The sequence below is a fragment of the Scomber scombrus genome, chromosome 3 (genome assembly GCF_963691925.1).
Source record: "Scomber scombrus chromosome 3, fScoSco1.1, whole genome shotgun sequence".
Classification (NCBI taxonomy): Eukaryota; Metazoa; Chordata; class Actinopteri; order Scombriformes; family Scombridae; genus Scomber; species Scomber scombrus.
Genome location: NC_084972.1, coordinates 13,204,521 through 13,226,250, shown reverse-complemented (window position 1 = coordinate 13,226,250; position 21,730 = coordinate 13,204,521). Strand labels below are relative to the sequence as shown.

Here is a 21,730-nt window from a genome sequence, read left to right as displayed (position 1 = left end):
ACACACACATTACACACAAACACACGCCCATGCGAAGAGTGACAGAAGTGAGATGGTGAAGGTCGGTCCTCAGGAAGTCACAGTTATTGTCCCAGTGGAGACCGATGATGGAACGCTTTGAGCATGCCTGGCGACACACTGACCCTTCAGGAATACTGTGTATGTGTGTGAGTGTGTGTGTGTGTGTGTGTGTGTGTGTGAGAGTGTGTGAGTGTGTGTGTGTGTGGTCGCTGTGCCAGACACAGGGACAGGGATAAGTGTGTTTCTCCAGGGATCTACTCCAGAAACCCAGACGTTCTTGCATGTCTGTATGAGTCTACGTAATAATAATACATTACGACAGGCCCAACTGGCTGCGCGCACACACTTTTCCAAACATCGTTGTGTGAGAGCAAGTGAGAAGAGAGAGACAGAGAGAGGGAGGGAGAGAGAGAGAGAGAGAGAGAGAGAGAGAGAGAGAGAGAGAGAGAGAGATAGGAGAGAGAGAGAGAGAGAGAGAGAGAGAGAGAGAGAGAGAGAGAGAGAGAGAGAGAGAGGGAGTTACTTAAGAAATATCTAACAAAGCAGAGAGCATGAGTGGGAAGTTAGATTGGAGCATGCGATGCAGTTGGGGAAATCAGCCTCCCACTCACGCATCACTGAGACCATCTCCCTCCAAGAAACTGGTGGCATGTACAGAAAAGCAGACAGACAGACGCACGCATACACACGCAAATACATTCACACACCCTCTTACAGGCCTCAGGGAGATTTCCAGTGGAGGCAGGGAGGAAGGCGGGTGGGGGGTGGGGGGGTCGCCTACACTGCAACAGACTTATCCAGGAGCTTTCCCCAGGGAGATTCCGTTATAGGGTCTGGCCACAGGCTAGTGTGTGTGCATGCGTCTGTGTAAGTGTGTGTGTGTGTGTGTGTGTGTGTGTGTGTGTGTGTGTGTGTTGTGTGTGTGTGTGTGTGAGTGCGTGCACATTTGAAGTCTAATGATGAGCATCACCCCGACAGAGATCTGGGGAAAACAGAGTTGTCTGTAAACTGGAACTGTCACATCCATTCGAAGTGCCTCAAATGAAGGCTGCCGCTGGTCCTTGCCACAGAAATCGTTTGGCATTGAACAGTTTATTTTGGTGGCATGGAAGGTAGAAAACTGAGGTGTCCTTTTCAGCTACTGAATCCATTTTTGCCTTTCTCCTTGAGCATGGTTAAGTCTTATATACATATGGAGGAAAAAACTGCATTAGCATTACCAGGGGAGGTCTGCTGATGCTGTAATTTGTTCCTGAGCACCTCCACCAGTTCTCTCTCTTTCCCAGAACAACCCTGTCAGTGTCTGACGTTAATAGACACTCTATACAGAATTGCCCCGTTTTTTTTTGTTGTTGTTTTTTTTTTTTGCAGACTACATGCTTCTGTGTGGTTTTATATAGAGCACTATCTCAGCCATTTGTTCAAACTACTTTTTATTGAACTTTTTTTTAAATATTTCTGCTTTAGAGGTTCATCATGTAAGTGTAACAATGGCACTTTCATGCTAAACCTATATATTTATATACCTATATGTATATATATATATATATATATATACACACACCTATATATATACTGTATGTATGTGTATGTATGTATATATGTGTGTATACATATATATGTAATTATATACACACATATATGTATAACCTACTGTCAAACAATTCCATTCTAACTGTAATAATTAATAATCCATTAGAATTGAGAGGTGCCTGTGAGCATGTCATTATCCAGAGCCGTTGACAGAAATGTGACCAGACACATCTCTTAGTATCTCCTCTGAGTCCTGAGTGACCTCTAAAATCCCCAATGTCATGGAGCCATGGCTGCTTTTCAGAAGACTCAGAACTTGAGATAATGTTGCAACGAGAAATCTGAATGCAGACTAAATAGTGTGAAGCTGATGTAAATGATGCAACAGCTATTGTAAACCAGACCATTAACGTCTTGTTTTCAGTATGTTCCTCTAACCTGGCTAATTAAAATGTGTAGCTCTCAACAGAGAGAGAGTCACACACTGAGTTATGACAAGGATAATTTTGTTCTGCTCTAGCCACAAAATAAAATTTCATCAAGCTTATTGTAAACCAGAGCAATAATGTGTAGTTGGTATTATATTCCCAAACTGCCTCACTCCCCACTGTTTGTTACTTTCAACAGCCTTTATATTACCTCCACTGGCTAATACAACTGCTTAATGCTGTTTCCATAACAACTGTTGCAAAGCCCCTGATCAGAATTCCTCTCAAGCTTGCCTTGTGTTTATCATACAAACACCTCATCACACACTGGGCAACACACACATGCACGTACATGGACATAAAAGGATTGTACACACATGCATACAAATGGGGCTGTCTATTAATACACAAAGTCGCTTGTGTGAAAATAAATAAATAAATGGAAATAAAACTTGTCCCGGCCTTCTGTCTCTTCTGTTGTTCTCTCTGTGAAACACACACGGATGTGAGCACAAACACACATTTGGTGCTGGTCTGTCATTGGAGGGCAAGGTCTGACCTTCAGCGGGGACCCTCCCCTGTCACCTGGTTGGGAGAGGGACCTGCGCGTCACATCCATCTCTGTCACACTGCAACTCTCACAACATGCATACACCCACAGTCGGACATACAGTACATGCACACAAAAATAACTCCCATGTCAAAAGTAATGCATGCTAGGATGCACAGGCATTCACACACACACATATACACACACACACAGACCTAGAGAGGTTTGGTCTCAGATGAATCTATGTGGTGGCTGCTGCCCGTGTGAGTGACGGCTTTATAATGAAATAGTCACTCTCGTCTCTCCTTCGCTCCCTCACTCCCTCTCCGTTTGGTATGACCTCTTTACTTTCTCCCCCCTTCTCTCCTCCCTCCAACTCACCCACTTCCCTCTCATCTCCCTTTTGCCAATATACAGAAGTCCAAACGGTAAATGTGGCTAGACACACACACACACACACACACACACACACACACACACACGCACACAGTGTGGAAAGTAGCACAAACTTTTTCAGCAGAGACCTGAGAGCAAGGAAGAGTCAGTCCCAATCCACAGAGGGAACATCAATCATATTTTTTTTTATAAAACTTCCCCTCTTTCGCGCACCTCACCTGTCCTCTTTCACCCATCTTCTATTTGCATTTGAGGAGACGGCCCCCTCGCTCTCAGCGGGAGGGGGGGGAGGGGGTGTGAACACATCAAAGGCAACAGGTGTGTGGTGTCAAACACAATGCCAGGACCCCTGCTGCACCAGGGCGTCTTGGATAAATCCTGTCATAGTCCTCAAAAACTGCCACAAAGTTAACCAGGAAAGGGTGCACGCACACATATACACACAGACAGACGTATATTTGAAATCTCTAATGACGGATGTGTGTTTGCCGGTGGGAGGTGGAGAGAAGAGAGTGAGAGAAAGAGAAATAGACAAGGTAGGGTGGAGCGGTGTCTCAATGAAGAAGTCTCCAGGGGTTGCGTTAACCCCTGATGCCTCATCTCAGCGTGAGTCATTCTGCCCTCCGAGGCTCGTCTCTGCTTTTCTATTGTTGATGTTATTGTTATTGAGGAGGTTTGGTATGCTAAGGAGAGAGAGACAGAAAGGCACAGAGAAAGAGAGAGAGGGAGAGTTAGTGGAAGAGAGGAAGAAATAGTGTGTGCCACCTCTCATTGGCATAAATACTTGTTTACAACAAGACATAAATTGGCACCCTGTCAGTCAGTCTCTCTATTTCTCTCTCCTCTAACTCCCTTACTCTATTTCCCACTCTGTCTCTATCTGTCTGTCTCTCTCCTCTTCTCTCCCTCTGTGCTGCTAAGCATATTACAACACTCCCTGGTTCAGCCCTCTCTCATTACCATATTCCAATTACATTCGTTAAGGGGAGCATTTGGGAGTTTAATGAATAAATTTGAAAGATGGGTCTCCGTGGCGATCTTTATGTTTGTCTCCTCCTCAACCAACTAAAGATGGGAGCATATGTGTGTGCGCGTGTGTGTGAGGTTGCACACCTGTGCAGTGTGTGTGTGTGTGCTTTCGGTAAATATCACTGTTGCTCCATTTCAGAAGAAACAAACAAATCTAGTTAACTGCAGGAGCTCATGTTGAGTCCGCTCTCTAAAAAAATCAATTCAGAATTCTGTTTGTCTCATCCAAATAATGATTTCATGTCATTTGTTTGTTGTTTTGGAAGCTAGAAAAAAAAAGTGTAGAGCCACCCATGTTGAAGCGATGCATATTTAACTCTCCTCAAGCTTCAAACACAAACTGCTAAAGACAAGCATCAATTTACAGATGTACAAATTGTCTGCAATCGTGGTTTATCTTCTCTACCGACAACAGACCTGCGGGATAGACAGACAGAGTTGAAACAATCATGAGTAAAAGTAAACATTAAAGGTTATCAAACCTGCTCTGTTGACTGGCTTCCATATTGTGCAGTTTGATCCGTCTCTGCCTAGGACGAAGCCCTGGGCTGTAGACCTGAATAGACTGTTACTTCAGACCCTGCACTCACTCTTTCAGGGTATTGCAAAATGTGAAATACCTTTCACACGGTTTAATAAAGAAGTCCCAATGCATTCCCAAATTCTCATGATTGCCAGCTTGTACTTCAAGTCTAGGAGTGAATGAGCAAAATTCGCCTCTCACGCAGAAATAACACTTTTTAAAAGCTTTTTGCTTGGCCAACTGCCATTGATTACTGATAATTAAATGATACAAGAAACAACAGAAAAATATGTGGAATCTAATTTAACCGCTTAACCTTCAGATTTCACGTTTACATCTATGGCTACACTTTATTAAAATTATGCTATTTTTTTCTTTCTTCTGAATACATGAACAGTCATAACCACAAATTAGGAGTCAGCAGATTTTGGGCAGTGTCTGAAGTTACTTTATTGCATCTTGTGGTAAAAGGCATTGATTTGTTTCATTTTGAATTCAGTTTGATGCAGACTATCTTGAAATTTGTCCATGACTTTCACTTACCACTAAAACCACTCCACTGTACTCATCCATAGCTAACGAAATACATGGACAGCGAGATGATGGAAGTGATAATATGTGATGAGCATATGCTATGCCATTAATAGTTTATAAGTGTGCGGTATAGTATATCAAGAGATCCAAAGGGGCTCCTCTTCACAGTGACTACAGTGTGTGTACAGTGATGATGCGATGCACAGGGTAGAGCCCGGTGTCAACACCCACTCTTCAACTACTGTGACTCATGCAGTGGGCGCCAAAGTATGTTAGCTATCTTTAAACTTCTATATCATGTAAGATGAACATGTTTATAAATAAATAACAGGGGGTTGAGAAATGTAACCAACATTTTTACTGTTTAAAGAGTAGGCAGCTACCTTTTTCATGTGTATTACTGCTGTCTATAGAAACTGTAACAACCTTTGTTTACTTAAATCTGGTTCTTTTCAGCCATTAAATGTATATATTTTTGGTAAAGTCGGTTAATAATAATGATTGCTCTAATGTAGTGCACTTTTAGAAATTGAGGAGGAGACAGACATCAGTCATTGCCTGCCGGGTAACTTTCCACCCCATATGAACTGTAATGGACTGTGACTTCCTAGTTCAACGTGTAATGACACCTTATAGCTGAAAGAAACTTGCAGCTTAGTTTACAGTCTCGCAGAAAAAGTGATGCTGGTGTGTTGATGTGTATTGGACAAAGTTATGACTTGCTAGCTGCCAAGTTACATATACAAGCATACTGCCAGAACATACAGGACATGCTGCCAACAAGAGGTAATTATGTAGTTAGGCTTAACACTAGGTAATACCTGTTTTTGAGCTGGAAAATCTTGTTGTTGCCATGTTTTTCTTGTTTCCTGGAGTAGCGATAGAATACTTCCACTAAATAATAATTGAATTGTTGGGAATGATTGATTTCTTTTCAGGTTTATTTTTTTTATTTTTTTTTATTCAAAGAAACCAGAGTTATTGTTAGCAAAAACCTTCACTGTCAAACACCCAAAGGCATGAATGAACATTATTCCTGGTCTTTGCCCCTTGTCAAAGATACAAGTTAGATGCTTTCACCTAATATGGCAAGAAGTTTATCAACACCCCCACCCACCATCTTCCACTGTGCATTCAAAAAAAATTTAATATATGCACAGTCAGTATGCAAATGTGGCATAAGTATCCCTTATATAGTTGCCTCCTTAGAGTACAAAATGATGGATGATATATTACAGCTGAGCTAGTCTTAGACTAATGACACAGCTGCATTACAATACACAACTTGGTACACAGCTAATATCATATATGCAGAGAGACAGAACCCACACAAGCACTCTCTCACACACACACACACACACACACACACACACACACACACACACACACACACACACACACACACACACACACACACACACACACACACACACACACACACACACACACACACACACACACACACACACAAATGCCACCTTGTTTAATCCCCTAGGAATCAGTGAAATTTGATTACCGTGACTTTTACAAACACATTCCATATGAGAGTAGACATTCCATACATTAGCAGGAGGGAGGAGGGTGAGGGAGGAAGACGAGAACTGAGATGGAGAAATTTGTGATGCTACAGAAAACTACACTTTGATAGGAAGAAACACTGGACACACGCTTTGGTCTCCTGAGTGCAATTGTTGAGATATCACAACCAGGACCAAAAGAGCAGCACACTCACTCACACACACACACACACACACACGCACACACACGCACATACGCACGCGCGCACAAACGCACGCGCACACACACAGTATCTCCCCCTATGTCTAATACGGTAACTGTGGGAAAATATATTTACAAGTAAATGTATACACCTCCCAGGGTAAATCTTGTGAATGTGTACATTTCCAGGATAATGTTAGTGGAAAATGCTAGTCACAGCACCAAGAGATTCACCGTTCACTCACTGTGTTTTATTGTGGATACAACGTAGAAGCCAGCTAAATTACCCATTTGGCTTAGCTCCTGTAATAAACTGAAATCTGCGAGACACAAGAGATACAACTAAGCACCATTATAGAGTCAGAAAAACTGGAAAAACTTATGTTGGATTAATTTAATATTTTCCCCACGTACCTTATGCCTTTTAACATTTTGAGGAGAGACGAGATGCACTTTTAGTAATCAGAAATTCATGCTTTTTTATTATTTTATCTTTTTCTTAATCTTTTTTAAACATGGAAACTTACATTTATGTATAAAAACATGTGGCTGCACACAACAAGGTTGCCTCAAATTTTAAAGGCTTCAATTGTGATTCTAAAGAGTTCACTGAAACAAAACTCCAGGTGGCCAAACACCTGTTGATGAACACTGTTTGATGTGCAGTAAACACGGCAGGAGATCTCCACAATAATATGACTTATCATCCCATTAAAAAAGAAACACAGACATTAATAGACTTACCTTAAGGAATGCTACCAGTAAATGCTAAATATTGATACACTCAGTGCTTGATAATTCACATTTCTGCTAAATATTAATATCAACTATGCCCCAATACACTCCTCTGTTATCAAATCAAATGTCCAGAGAGCAAATTGATAATGAGTAAAAAGCAATTAAAGTGTTGAAACACACAGCAACTTGAAATTTTGTATTATGTTGTATTTTTTCTAAGAAATAAATAACATTGATTTTGTACTCACAATGCAATTAAACAGTCACATAATCTTTCCAGTTTTAATTAAAAATAGAGCTGCAGCCTGCAAGTGGCCATTAGTGGGTTGAAGCTCATGAGGACAACACACTCAGATCTACGCGATATCACAGCAAACATAACTGACCATTTGACCTCACCGTAACGTTACATTTTAACAGATGTTGTCTGATGCACTACCCTTGCAAATAGTTCTCCTGAAGTATGATTGCTTTAGTATTGTTTGACTTTGTGCATATTCTCTGCCAATTTAATTTTTGCGTCCTTTACAAATGTTTACATGTCTGGATTAGCAATGAGGTAGGCAGTCAATAAGGGTGTGTGTAAAATGTACAGAGGCAACTTTGCATGGGAAACACAAGTGTGTGCACACTGGAGAACATCCCAAATATTTGAATTGAGCTCAGCTTCAAATATTATGACACACTAGGAATAATAGTGCTGTAACTATAATCTGTCAAAATATGTAAAATGCTGTAAAGACTGGATCAACACTGTGCTAACAACAGCAGAAAAAATACATAAAATGTAAAACAGATGAATGCTATCAATGCAGTAATGAAACCAGTGAAACGCACACTGAATTCATGTTACGTATAATCGTCTGACAGCAATATTTCGCGTTATTGATCAAAATGTCAAACTTTTGGTATAGTGCAATTGGCGGTTGATATGATATAGGCTTAATAGATTTCAAATATTAACACCAAATATGGGACATACAGTATCAGTCAAAAGTTTGGACACGATTTCTCCTTCAAGTGAATGGGAAGTGTGTCCAAACTTTTGACTGGTACTGTACATACTGTTGTGCAGTAGGTAAGTTTTGAACTGAGGTTAGTTTACAGTTTCACATTGATCTATCATTTATTTCCACACTGGATGCACAGCTCCAGTCCAGTATGGCTGGTGCACAATGCAATAATCCTTAAACAACAATAAAGTAGTGCCAATAGTCTGTAAAAATGTAAAATCAAATGACTCATGCGGAGCTCATTTAAGTGAAGTCTTGGGTGTCTGCAGATGTGCTCAGTGCATACTTATCATATGATTTTACAGAAAAATGTTGCTAAATAATTGTGAGTCTGGAGACTGCCGCAGAGTGAGCAACAGCAAATAAGCATGAATAAAAACTGGGCATCGGGGTAGTGCTGCCTGTGTTTTAGACCTGCAGACCACACAAATATATACCCAGACTTGGATTAAACAATTGCACAAGTAGCTTGAGAAAAATGTACAGATGTTTTTCTTGTCAAGTACTGTTGGACTTGTGTGCCACAATTTGCATAAAACCCACCATGACAAACTAGAGCTGCCTGTGGAGTATGAAAAAAATGGTTGACTGAAACGTACCTTCGTAAAACATGAACAGAGAGAATAAAATATAAATTGACTTGAAAAATTCTGAACTAGGCATATTTCTTTACAAGTCTCTGAGCTCCAGGTATTATTAAGTCAGAAAACTAAGAGGCTAAGGAAAAACCTCATCAAAATCAATAGGGTTCCAGCACCTGTGGTGCTTTATTTACAGCATAATGTTTTGTTGACATCTTGCTGCCATTTGGGGATGTAAACATTCAAAATTGCAGTGTACTGCTGTAGAAATACACTTGGCTCCAGTAGCTCTTGTAAAGTTTGATGAGCACAAAGTTATCAAAGTTAAATAAAGTTATATAGACATAGCTCTACATATACCGTAAGTACTCGAAGTACAGTGTGTGCGGTTATGCACACATACACATTTTAATGCTTTATCTGTCTCCAATGAATTAAATCTAATTTACACAGGACTCAGATATTACAGCAGTTCTATATGGGGACATTTAAAGATACAAAAAGTATTGTATCTACTGTGCTGCCTGGCTTATTATTACGGCAGACACTGCTGGTCATTCACTTCCTTCTGGATGTGCTTGGAATCTAACAAGAACACACTCACTCACACACATGCAGGCGCACACAAATGAGCACTGGCACATACACAACACCCCCACACTCACAGTCACACATTCCCACTGTTTAATATATTTCTGTCTCCAGTTAACAATATTTTGTGTCAAATTATAGTGGGCAAGATAAATAGTGGGTCTGTGCGACAAGGAGAAAATAGAACAGGAGGAAAATGTGGGGCTTTAAGTTGGGGATGGAGAGGAGAGGAGAGGAGAGGAGAGGAGAGGAGAGGAGAGGAGAGGAGAGACAAGGAGAATCACTAACTCCTACCTCAGACACCTGGCTTTCCCGGACTAGACTTGTAAAACATGGTTAATTCCACCCTCTTGTGAACTTGTGTGTGCAGAAATATCTAGACGAGTGAAAGTCGCTGAAATACTGATCCAAACAATAGATGAAGCGTCTATGCACAATTTACCATATGCAGTCCCATTTGCAAATGAAAGGCGTGTGGGTTAATTAAACGTATCAGCAAGGAAATTACATTTATGAATAGAATTAATCTAATTGATTATTTGCATTGCTGCACATTTAGTTCATATTGTCGGTCTGGTCAGCAGGACAGTATGGACGTCTGGAGTTTGAGTAAAAATGGAAGTCATAACAGACACAAAATGACGTTGGGTGTTAATTGGGCTATGCTTGGCTCAGAGAGAGATGGAGAGATAGACAAAGAGGAGGAGAAAAAGAGAGCGGGAGGGAGAGAGATAGCCTGGAGGACTAATTAGTGATTATAACTTGGCGCTCTCCAAACATAAAATATTTCTCAACCCAAAAGACAGAGGAATGATTAAAAATAAAAGAATAGGAATCAAACACAAGGAGCTGTGAAACACCCCTCTGGTATTGTGTGTGTATGTGCGCGTGTGTGCGGGTGTGTGTGTGTGTGTGTGTTTGTGTATACATGTGCACATGCATGTGTGTGTGTGTGTGTGTGTGTGTGTGTGTGTGTGTGTGTGTGTATGTGTGCGTGTGTTGGCTTCTTTGCCCCCTCATTAAACCATGCTTTACTCTGGTAAACGGCAACAGCACAGAGCTCAATGTCAACTAGAGAGGTTACAGCCATAGGCAGGCTCTGGGACACACACACACACACACACACACACACACACACACACACACACACACACACACACACACACACACACACACACACCCACACACACACACACGGATACACTCCAAGTATCTCACGAACATGTTATCTAACAAATGCACGAGCGGCACTCCCATTTCATTTTTTTTTTTTAACTGAAACTTTCCGTAAGTTTCCAAAGGCACACTACTTTTGTCTTTGTTCTGACACAGCCGACAAAATGGAGAGTGTCAGCCTCTCCCGGCCCCGCACCAGTGTGAGCTGGACATTAGCAATTCACACATCAAAGTCATAAATCAAGGGCACCCTTCACCACAGTATAAATGGAACATGGAGGCCTGAAAATGGCTGTCAGCTAACTGTATCGTTCTGGGTTTCCATAATGGATCTATAGTATTTTTTCCACGTAGTCTGACATTTAACGTCGTCTCTCCTGTGTAAATTTCTCCTGCGTCATGTTTTACCTACGGGGGGAAAAAAAGGGAAATATCTCTACAAAGAAACGTACGAATACAATGCATGCATATTTAATTCAATGTATCTATTTAATGGTTCACAAACAAGCGTAATGACACGAATAATAAATTAAACATGCGCACACACACGCTCATAGACACAAACACACACACGCAAAGCTTTGTTTGGGCTGGAAACTGAAGCGTACACAAGCTGAGAAGCCACAGCACGCACAGGTGACTGTGAGTGGGTTCCTGACATTTTTACCTCAGATTTAGAGCTTTTGTCCTTCGACAACTGTTTTTCTCTTTATTCTTTTTTTTCTTTTTTGTCTGTCGTACATGTTTGGCATCGCGAGCAGACGAATTAACAATTTCACGTCTCTCTTATCACCTTCAATGTACTGCACAATCATGAACGGCGTTTGTGTCACACTTGCAACATCGATCAAACCATTAGCACAAATACACACACAAACACACAAAGACACACATCCAATCTGTTACCATGGCAACACCTCCCCTTGATGCACACACATACACACACACACACACGTCCATAGAAGGCAGATGGGGCAGTGGTCTAAAATGTATATGCTTTTTGATCTGCTTTTCATTCAGGCTATCATGTTGGTGTCATGCGGCGACACAGCCAGACATGAGCGTGTGTGTACTGTCAACTAGCTGCCTTCACACCAAACACCTACCAATAAATCCCAGCTTAATTGTAGCAGAGGTTTACAATAAAACACTGCATGTTTCATATATCATTATCATTAAAACCGAAATAATGCGGTCTTCTTACACCTCTCTTTTTTACACCCGTACAGTTGAGCGACATGCGGAGCAGACACGCATGCAGAAGCATTGTGGCGCAGATGGCTGTCGTCTGTGCAATGACAGAAGCCTCTAAAATGCACATTAGATCACTCAGTGGCATACACATTCACATGGCATGAGTGTGTTTGAATTTAAGCTTTTGGAAAGGAATTTTATTGTTATTCAGCTCAGTCTTGCTTCTTAAAATATGAGTCAGGAAGTCAAGAGTCCCCACAAGAGTAATCATATTTTCATGAGCTTGAGTCCCAGGACCAAACTCTAAAGTTTGTCTTTGTCTAACGTAGAAAAAGTTATTCTGCTGCTCCAAAGAATTTGCTGAAACCAAACAACAAGTCATTCCCAAGGGAGGGATAAAACAGGCTCTACCATCATATGTCCACCTGAGTGTGATTTGTTATCTAAAACTAGTCTATAGTCTATTACTATGGACAGATACACATACACCCCCAATCTATTATTGAACAAAAGGCTCACGACTCCGCTCAGCCCTTCGGGGAGGAATTCATCCCTCCATCCCAGAATAATTTCACACATCAGTAGATACACAAAAGAGAGAGAGAGAGGGAGGAAGAGAGGGGAAGCGAAGGGAAAGAAGAGAGGAAAGGACATAGAGGAGGAGGAGGAGTGGACGGGGAAAAAATGTATGGGGTTACTGCTCAGTGCTCATGGGAAGCCAAGGTGTCGGGGGAGCCATGCGTGACAAAACAGAGATCATAGGATCTCATGCGATTGTGCACATGTGTGATGAAAACAAACAAACACAGATACGCACACACACTTACAGACACATGCGCATGCCAAGAAAAAGGTGAGAGTAAGGACAAATCAGATGAAGACTTGTTAGAATTGGTGCTGACTTAATCAGAGCCATCCTCAGAATGGTAATCTCTTTATCTGTATCTATCACACTCTCCTCTTCTTATTCCCAGAGAAACACACACACACGCACACACACATGCACACACACGCGCGCACACACGCGCACACACGCGCACACACACACACACCATGTTTCCATCACTTCAGGGGACATTACATTGACTTACATTCATTTACTGGACACTTATCCTAACCGTAACCATAACCACTACATGCCTAATCTTAACCCTTATCCTAAACTTAACATAACCCTAAACTTATATTAACTTTAAATCAAGTCTTCACCCTAAAATAAATCATTTACCTTAAGGGGACTTGCTTTTTGTCCCCATAAGACAAGCGAGTCCCCATAACATAACTGTGTGAACAGATTTAAGTCCCCACAACATTAGGAATACCTAGTACACACACACACACACACACACACACACACACACAAAGGATAATCCTAATTGACATGAAAAAACATCATGCAGAAAACCCACCACCCAAACAGTGTGAGGACAAGCACAAGACCAATTCTTTTAGTAAAGATGTAATACACAAAAACACACACATACAAGTGTGTATATACAGCAAATAATTACTGGGCGTTTTAAACACACTATTTGTCAATAACACATCACCACACTTTCTGAGCAGCATCCAGACCATGAAAATATTACATTTTCAGCTCACACACACACACACACACACACACACACACACACACACACACACACACACACACACACACACACACACACACACACACAGTAGAGATGTGACTGAATAAATAAAAAATTGATAATAAATTGAAAGCTTCAAATTTGACAGCTGATTTGACAGCTGATTGGTTGGGAAATATGTCTGGAAATATGCCTGGAAACATAACATTTTATTACATTACAATCTACAGTGGACATATAAAGCCTATACGAGTCTACAATTTGATGATCAATGATGATTTCACTTTTCAATGAGCTGCTGATGAAAACTGTTGTCATTGTTACAGGAAAAAAAAATCTATTACTTTGTTGCAGCAGCTACAAAATACTCGACCGCAATAATCTGGCGCTTTGCATATCTCTAACAGACGCGTTCACACACATATGTACAAACACATAAACAGACTGAAATACATACAAGCGCTAGACGCACAAGCGAGCATACACAAAGCTCCCCCTACGAAAGCACGAAGCGAGAGGAGCAGCAGCAGACACAATGGAGTGTTTAAGTATGCAGGAAACTTTATGCCTGGGTGGAAGAGGAGCTTTGAAGGAATTCGCTGAGGGACACCCAACCTCCCCCTGAACTGAGTCTGTACCTCCTCATCAGAGAGAGAGAGCCATGGAGAGAGAAAGAGAGAGTGGGGGGAGGAGGCAATGAAAGATAAAGATAGAGAGGACTTGCTGGTAAGTTGGAAGGGAGACTGATGTAGAGAAAGCGGGAGAACGGGGCAGGAGAGGAGGGCAGCAACAAGGTGCTCTGGTCTAGTCCCTGCACCTTGTGTACAATTGCTCTTGGTTAGGCTGATGTGTGGAAGTCCCTAACCAGCAGCGGTCACGTTGTTCTGAACCACACACACACACACACACACACACACACACACACACAGCCTATTCATGTGAGCACACTGTTCAGTAGGCGCCGTGCTTAACTCCCAGTATGACCTTCATTGAGATGGATTGCATGAAAAATGTAATGACTTTCCTGAGAGAAAAACCACAGGCCAAATCAGCTTTGCATTGCATAATAATGTTGGACTTGGTAATCAATAACACAAACACACAAACACACATCCATAATGGAGTGCACAGCCTGCACATGGAGAAAATGTATCAGCAGAGGCCAACCACATCACAATGGATGGAGCAAACCACCAGTGGAGAGCTGTGCAATGCATAAACAAGGAGCTATTGACGATAAATGCCTGCATCCATTTCCACCCATCAAACACTTCCCTGAGCTAACAGCTTAAGTCTGCAACAACATGCAACTCTGAAAAGCTTTTCACACCCCAAATGTTTAGCTCAGGTTTATCTCTGGCCTTGAGTTAAGACTTGTCCGAACCTAATGTGTCCTCATTTTACACTGTACCACTTAGCCACCAGCAGAATTGAAGTTCTCTATTGTTCATGTTATAAATATTATGCTAAATTTGGCACAGAGCAGGGAAAACATAGCCCTATATTAATGGGGGGTAGCTGTGTATTTGGGTGAATAGTCAAAGCATACTAAAAGTTCTAAAGTGTGGTTAACGCTGAGTGTTAAAATGAAGTGGAAAAAAGATCTTAACGTTATTTTCCCTTTAACTGGCTTTTATGATCAAATCCTCTGAGTGCATGGTCACTGCTTCTATTGTTTATACCTGTCAGCTGTTCATTTTTCTTCAATTTTTTGTTTTTTGGAAGACAACATTACACACTGTAACAAAAGCATCATTTCCACACCTAACACAAGGCACATCAGAAAAAAGCAACTTTGAGCAGAAATGTGCCACACATTTAACAGCTTTCTGTGGTTGCATAGCAACAATGTGAGGTTCAGACAACAATCTTTATTGTACTGACCATAGGCTTTTTTGGACCCAGTAACACTCAGCAGTGGAGACATTCAATCTGTAGCCTTATTTCTTCTTTCTTAGCCTCTAAGCCCTGTAGTTTCAGACCCAGGAGCCTCTGTTTCCTACACCTTAACCCAGAGTTTGTTTGGATTACAAAGTGAAATAGACAGCAACATGCCAAATGGATGTTACTGTCTGAGGGATTTTGGCTCTGAGCTCATGTTGTTTTTTATTTATTTCCTTGGGTCACTGTTTTAGGGTCCCGTAATGAAAGGATGCCCTTGTGTTTGTTTACTTCCTTTTCATTGCTCAATGTGACATTAGCTCGAGATGAGTCACCAGCACAAAAAGACACTGAGTTCATCTCACTGTCACGCATATTTCCCTCTTGAGTGTGTCTCATTCTCACCTCGTTGGTGTTCCAGCGATGGCGCTCCTTGGGCAGAGAGGAACATTTCGGTAGACACTCAAGCAGCTTCTTAGGAAGGTAGATCTTCAGCTGGCCCGGCTCATCTGTAGCAGAAGGGGAGGGGGGTGAAGATAAAGGAAGATAAATGAGGGATGAGTAGGAATAGGAGAGAAATTTCTCATCAGACACAGAGACATAGTGAGAGGAGAATACCAAAATGCAGCATCTCTGGGATCTGGCTGAATAAAATAGCATTGTGTATCATTTTAATGACTTGATGTGACCTTAAAGGAAATTTTCACCGCATATTATATGCATGTCCAATCAGTGTAGATTGTAAATGTAGTCAGTTGAAGCAATAAATTCCTTAGTGCTTGCTACATTGACCGAGAAAGCTGAGTTTTCCTGCCAGTGGCACGTACATACACCAGGATGAATTGCGGACAAGCTTCTGACACCCAAGCCCCAAATACAGCCGCAGCCTCAGACTCTCTCCACTGCATTTCTTGGGCCGTATACTCTGACTCCAATAAATACGGCTGAATAACCGAGTCAGCCAAATCACTGTACAATGTAACCTCGTCCATACATCCTCTGCACACATATTTTGGGGTGCCATTTGTGGAAACATTAGTAGTTTGCAAAACAAGCCGCATTTTGTTTTTGAGCCGCATTTAGAGCACACCCCTGGCTACCCAGAGGCAGAGCCTAGAAATCCAAACTGAAAGACATTGCCTATAGGTCTTCCTTGTTCCCAACTACGTCACTGTACATATGAAATGACCGTGCTGGTGCCGGAATAACAGCAGATTTTGCAGCACAGTCCACAGACACTGAAAACATGAACAACTGCAACAACAACTGCAGGCATTTTTCACACTATATCCGTAATTCTGATGGCTAGAGATAAGGTTGAAAATTGGTGAAATGTTCCTTTAAGCTTCTGAATTTGTTAAGGCCTCTGAACGACATCAGAGGCTTTAATTCATTTTGTTAAAAGAAAATGATCTTTGACATTTTAGATTCATCAGAAATACAGCTGATAATGTGTGGCAAAGCAGTGAAAAAAGATGTCTGTGGCTGATATCTTTTAACTCCCAGTAAGCATGTTATACCTCATTTAAAAAACACACACTGCACACCAACTAAATAAAATATGTCCAGGTCATCTTAATATAAACCTATCGTATATGTTTTTCATTATGGGTCATATGTAGTTAAATAGACAACTGTATGGTTGCTAATTTTATCAATCAAGTACACAGGATAGTTAAGTGCACAGTGCACAGAGGGAGTAGCAGAGGGTTTAATTTTAGGACAGTAGGTGGAGGTGTGAAGCGCACCTGAGGCCAACACGGAAACAGAATTGGATTAGGAAGAATCCATTATCATACATTATCTGTGCATTTGGGGTTGGTAGCAATTGTGGTCAATCACATGGGCATCTCTTATCCCCTTTAAAAGCAATGACTCTCCCCACAGTGTTACACAGACGGTTTGGTAATGGAGCAGAGACTCCAGACTAACTCCTCCTGAGAGGAAACTAACATTCTTGTACAGGGGCTGCAGAGGCGCAAGTGCTAATTTACATAAGCTCAAATGCAGCTACAAGCAGATGAGGTTTAATTCGAAAGTTGAATTCATGTTTCTGGACAAACTGAAGACCGTCAGAGCATTGGGTTTTCTGTGTGTAATGATGCACCTTTTTATTTGGAGTCACAATAATGCACACACAATCACACAGGTGAGGTAACATAAGTTGGTAAAAAATCAGTTAACTCTCACCTTCTTGGTATCACTCCCACATACACCACCCTGCTGCCATAAATGACTCACCTACACATCAAATCTGTGGCTACAAATAGTCGGCTCTACTTTTGTTTCTGTTTGAATAACATGTTCTTGTTTTAGGAATTTTCTTACTCTTATTTTAAAACAATATACATTTATTTGATGATAAGGATTTACATCTTCAGTAGCAGCAACTAATGGATTGTAGTTTAGTGACAAAGACAGGGCAGGAAAGAAAGTAGAAGAAAGGGGTTTTTGGTATTTTTGTGGGATATGTTGATAGTAACAAAAATGACATATTGCCAGCCTTAAATTTGAAAAATCGGTGTAATATGTGTTACCGGTGGAAGAATATATATAAAAAGTAAAACAGACAAACATGAATAACAGCGGTTTGTGTACTTTTTGTAGAGATCAGAAGGAGTGCACCACAACCAAAACATGGTCAATCATGACACTGGATTACACATGGCTCTGTCCCTTCTGTGCCTCTCATCGGATGTGCGTGGAGAATCACCAAAATACTGAATAGACGCAGGTGAGGGAAAAAAATCCCACTCCGCCTCAGGAAAATACCATTTCCCCGCTGCAAAGTGTCCACACAAAGATAGATCCCCTGGTGTGTGTGTGTGTGTGTGTGTGTGTGTGTTGTGTGTGCGCCTGTTTGTGAGTGCATGCCCAAGCGGTGTGCCGCTCAGAAGTCAAAGAGAGCGAGCACTCAAAGGTTATTGATAAGCATTTGAGTAGAGGGCGTCCATTCATGACTCCCCTGGGAAGATAGGAATTATACTCTACCTGAGGGCAGACGACAGAGCGAGAGGAAAAAAGACTGATAGATGGGGTGGGAGGGTCAGAGTGGGAGACAGAGAGGCAGAGACAATGAGCTAGAGAGAGAGGCAGTTAATGTAGAAAAAAAGAAACTTACAAGAGAGAGAAACAAGATTTAGCAAGTGAGACTTTTGCAAGGACAAGAGATGGAACAAAGTAACACAAATACAAGATGAGAGAAAAGTACTGTAGCAGGACAGGAGTGGGGTCTATGTGTGTGTGCTCATGTGAGTGTGTCGGGTATCTGAGCATGTGTGTGTTTGTGTCAGTAGGAAGTGTGTTCAGGCACGTATGCTCCCCCTAATCAATTATGCATTTATTAATAGAAGGCCTGAGAAGACAGAATTTCAAACAGCTGAACGGTGCAGCAGCTTAGTTAAACAGCTGAATGGTGCAGCTTAGTTAAAGCCTAATTTCTTTTTTAGCAGCACTCCGGCGTCTCTGCTATGAATGCCAATCAGTGTTTAAACCCCACCCCTCCTGGCTATAACCCCCTCCCCTCCCCCTGCTGTTCTGAAGAATTCTCATCAGAGCCTCGCCTTTGAAATGTACCAGAACCACCACATCAAACAAGCCCGTTGCACATGCGTCGGCACACACGCAAACACCCACGCCCACACACGTGCATGCACACACACACACACACACACATGCACGCACGCACACACTCATACATGCAAACAGACACACACACATGCGCACAGTGCTCGACGATCAAAGAACACACATCACAGTATTTGTCCCAGAGTGACGTTTCTTTTCTTTTTTTTCTTTCTTTTTTTTTTTTTTAACCAGTGACCTTGGTACTGAAATCCCTTTCAAAGCACACCTTCATGGACATGAACATCATCTTAACCTGTCCTCCCATTTGCTCTTAATGCTGACGAGGAATGGAAGACCAACGTTGCAGATTTGTTGAATGCTGATAAGCTTTTACACCCCAAAGAGTTGTATCTTGTGTTTCTAACAGTCCTGAAACAGAAAATGCGTCTCTGTTTTTTAAAAATTCAGCCTGTGTGCTGTTGCAATCGTCTTCTCCATCTGTTCAAAATGGCTCTCAGTGGAGCTGTATTGTGGTGTGACACAGGGCAAAAACTTATCTTTACTTTCTGGCTACCCAAGAAAATGAACCATCCTGGGAAACAGGGGAATACACTTCCAAATATGGAAATACATTGTGGTTCACGTTTATATTTGTATTTTAAATAATAAAACAATTTCAATTCCTGCATTGCTTCATGGGAGTCTTTCAGGATTAAGCCACAATAACTGGCTGTGCATGTATCACTCACTCACTTGCAAATCTAATAAAAAGAGTCCAAAGTGACAAAGCTTGAATGCTAATGTGAAAGTGATGGCTCATTAAGTCATATAGAGGTATGCATGCTAAAAAGTGAAAATGTTCAACCAAAGTGAAACATTGCTTTAGTGGCCTATCAAATGCCATAATTTAGACCGGAATCACAGAGAAGAGCAGCCTCCGACTGATGAATATTTTACCTCATAAAACTGTCATCTCCATATTTAACACAGAAACAAGCCAATGCCCTTGTGAGATGGCTGTCAGTTAATTATAAAACTCTCCTCAGTAAAGAGAAAGAAAAACGCTCCAAATGCAACTCTTAACTCTTCCCCCTACTGATATTAGGAGGCGTCAGGGGAAATTTTCACATTTTCCCCCCTTTTCGGGATGAAATTAATGTGACAGAAAGAAAGGCTCATTGCACAGCAGCTAGATAGAGGGATGGGAGGGAGAGGGAGAGAGAGAGAGAGAGAGAGAGAGAGAGAGAGAGAGAGAGAGAGAGAGAGAGAGAGAGAGAGAGAGAGAGAGAGAGAGAGAGAGAGAGAGAGGGAGGGGGAGGGAGGGAGGGAGGGCAGGAGGGAGAGGAGCCAGGGTAGGGAGAAGAAAGGGGGGAGCGTAGCATGGGATGAGCAAGAGTGCAGGAGGAGGGAGGGAGAGACTAGAGAAAGAGGGAGAGCAGGGGGCGGAGGGGAGGAGGGGGGAAGGGATAGAGAGATGGGCGTGCATGCTAATTTTATCATTCTGCTGATAAACTTTTCCTCCAGTAATCCTCCAGCTGGGACGTGAGAACAGATAGGAGACAGGGATAGGCCCGGGAAGTCTCAGCTCATATTAAACAGCCATCCCAAACAGAACTCTCTGTTCTATACTATTCTACTGATTCTAGTCTTTTCTAATCTTTTCAGATTTCCTCTTAAGTCTTTATTTGTGACAGTCTTGTTTCCTCTCTCCCCTCTTGACAAACTAAGAGGGTCTGGTGCAAGTATGAGGCCATTTTGAAATGAAAAAGGGGATGCAGTGGGGGTGTGCGTTTCAACATACCTCCCCCCTCCAATACCCATAACCCCCATCACCACCTTCACAAAGCACTGTGCCTGTCTGCTCCTCCTCACATCTGTTTATTTTCCACCAATTTGTCCCCCTAACACACACACACGCACACAAGCAAAGACACACACACATCTGCGTCATGTCCTCTGAAATCAATAACCAATCAAAGCAATCATTGCCTTTATAGTCCCTCTAACACACCACGGCGAACCGCACACAGCCCGGCACACACTCGCATGCATACATAACCGTGCAGCGACCCCAGATTACACACTCCATCTCACTCCTAGTTTAACCAGGCCCATTGAGGATTACAGATACATAATGCCATGTGTAAAGATTAGGTGTGACAATAAACTACTGATAGCCAAAATAAGCGCTGCTTTCTCTCTGACTTTCTATGGCTATGTGCAGTTGTGTGTGTGTGCATGCGCATGTGTGTGTGTGTATGTGTGTGCGCACGCGTGTGTGTTGGTGTGTGTGTGTGTGTGTGTGTGTGTGTGTGTGTGTGTGTGTGTGTGTGTGTGCCCCCACTAATACTGTACTGGCATGCATGAATAAACATGATGTGTTACAGAGCTGAATTGGAATGACGTCTCAGCAGAGAGATACAGAGATAGAGTGTGTGTTTGTTTTGTGTGTGTGTGTGTGTGTGTGTGTGTGTGTCTGTCTGTGGTGTGTGTGTGTGTGTGTGTGTCTGTCTGTATGTATGTGTAAGTGTGATCTGTAACAGAGCAGATGAGAAGGAGACCTCAGTTCCCGCATCACATCATTCTGCCAGAAGGCTTTTATACTTGTTCCCAGAGTCACCCTGTGCTACAGACAAAATGTGTGCACCACACTTAAACACCCTC

The 21,730-nt window shown here is 41.9% G+C and overlaps 2 protein-coding genes across 2 annotated transcripts in view; one reads left to right on the top strand and one right to left on the bottom strand.

The window, feature by feature from the left end:
* Positions 1 to 21,730, top strand: part of LOC133978113 (heme transporter hrg1-A-like) — a 138,903-nt gene that overhangs the window by 69,150 nt on the left and 48,023 nt on the right. The gene's annotated exons all lie outside the window — the stretch shown is intronic.
* LOC133977757 (calmodulin-binding transcription activator 1-like) overlaps positions 1 to 21,730 on the bottom strand; it is a 55,984-nt gene that overhangs the window by 31,675 nt on the left and 2,579 nt on the right. The window contains exon 3 of the mRNA XM_062416023.1: positions 15,905 to 16,008. Within this exon, the coding sequence (XP_062272007.1) occupies positions 15,905 to 16,008 (104 nt within the window). The remainder of the gene's footprint in view (positions 1 to 15,904; positions 16,009 to 21,730) is intronic.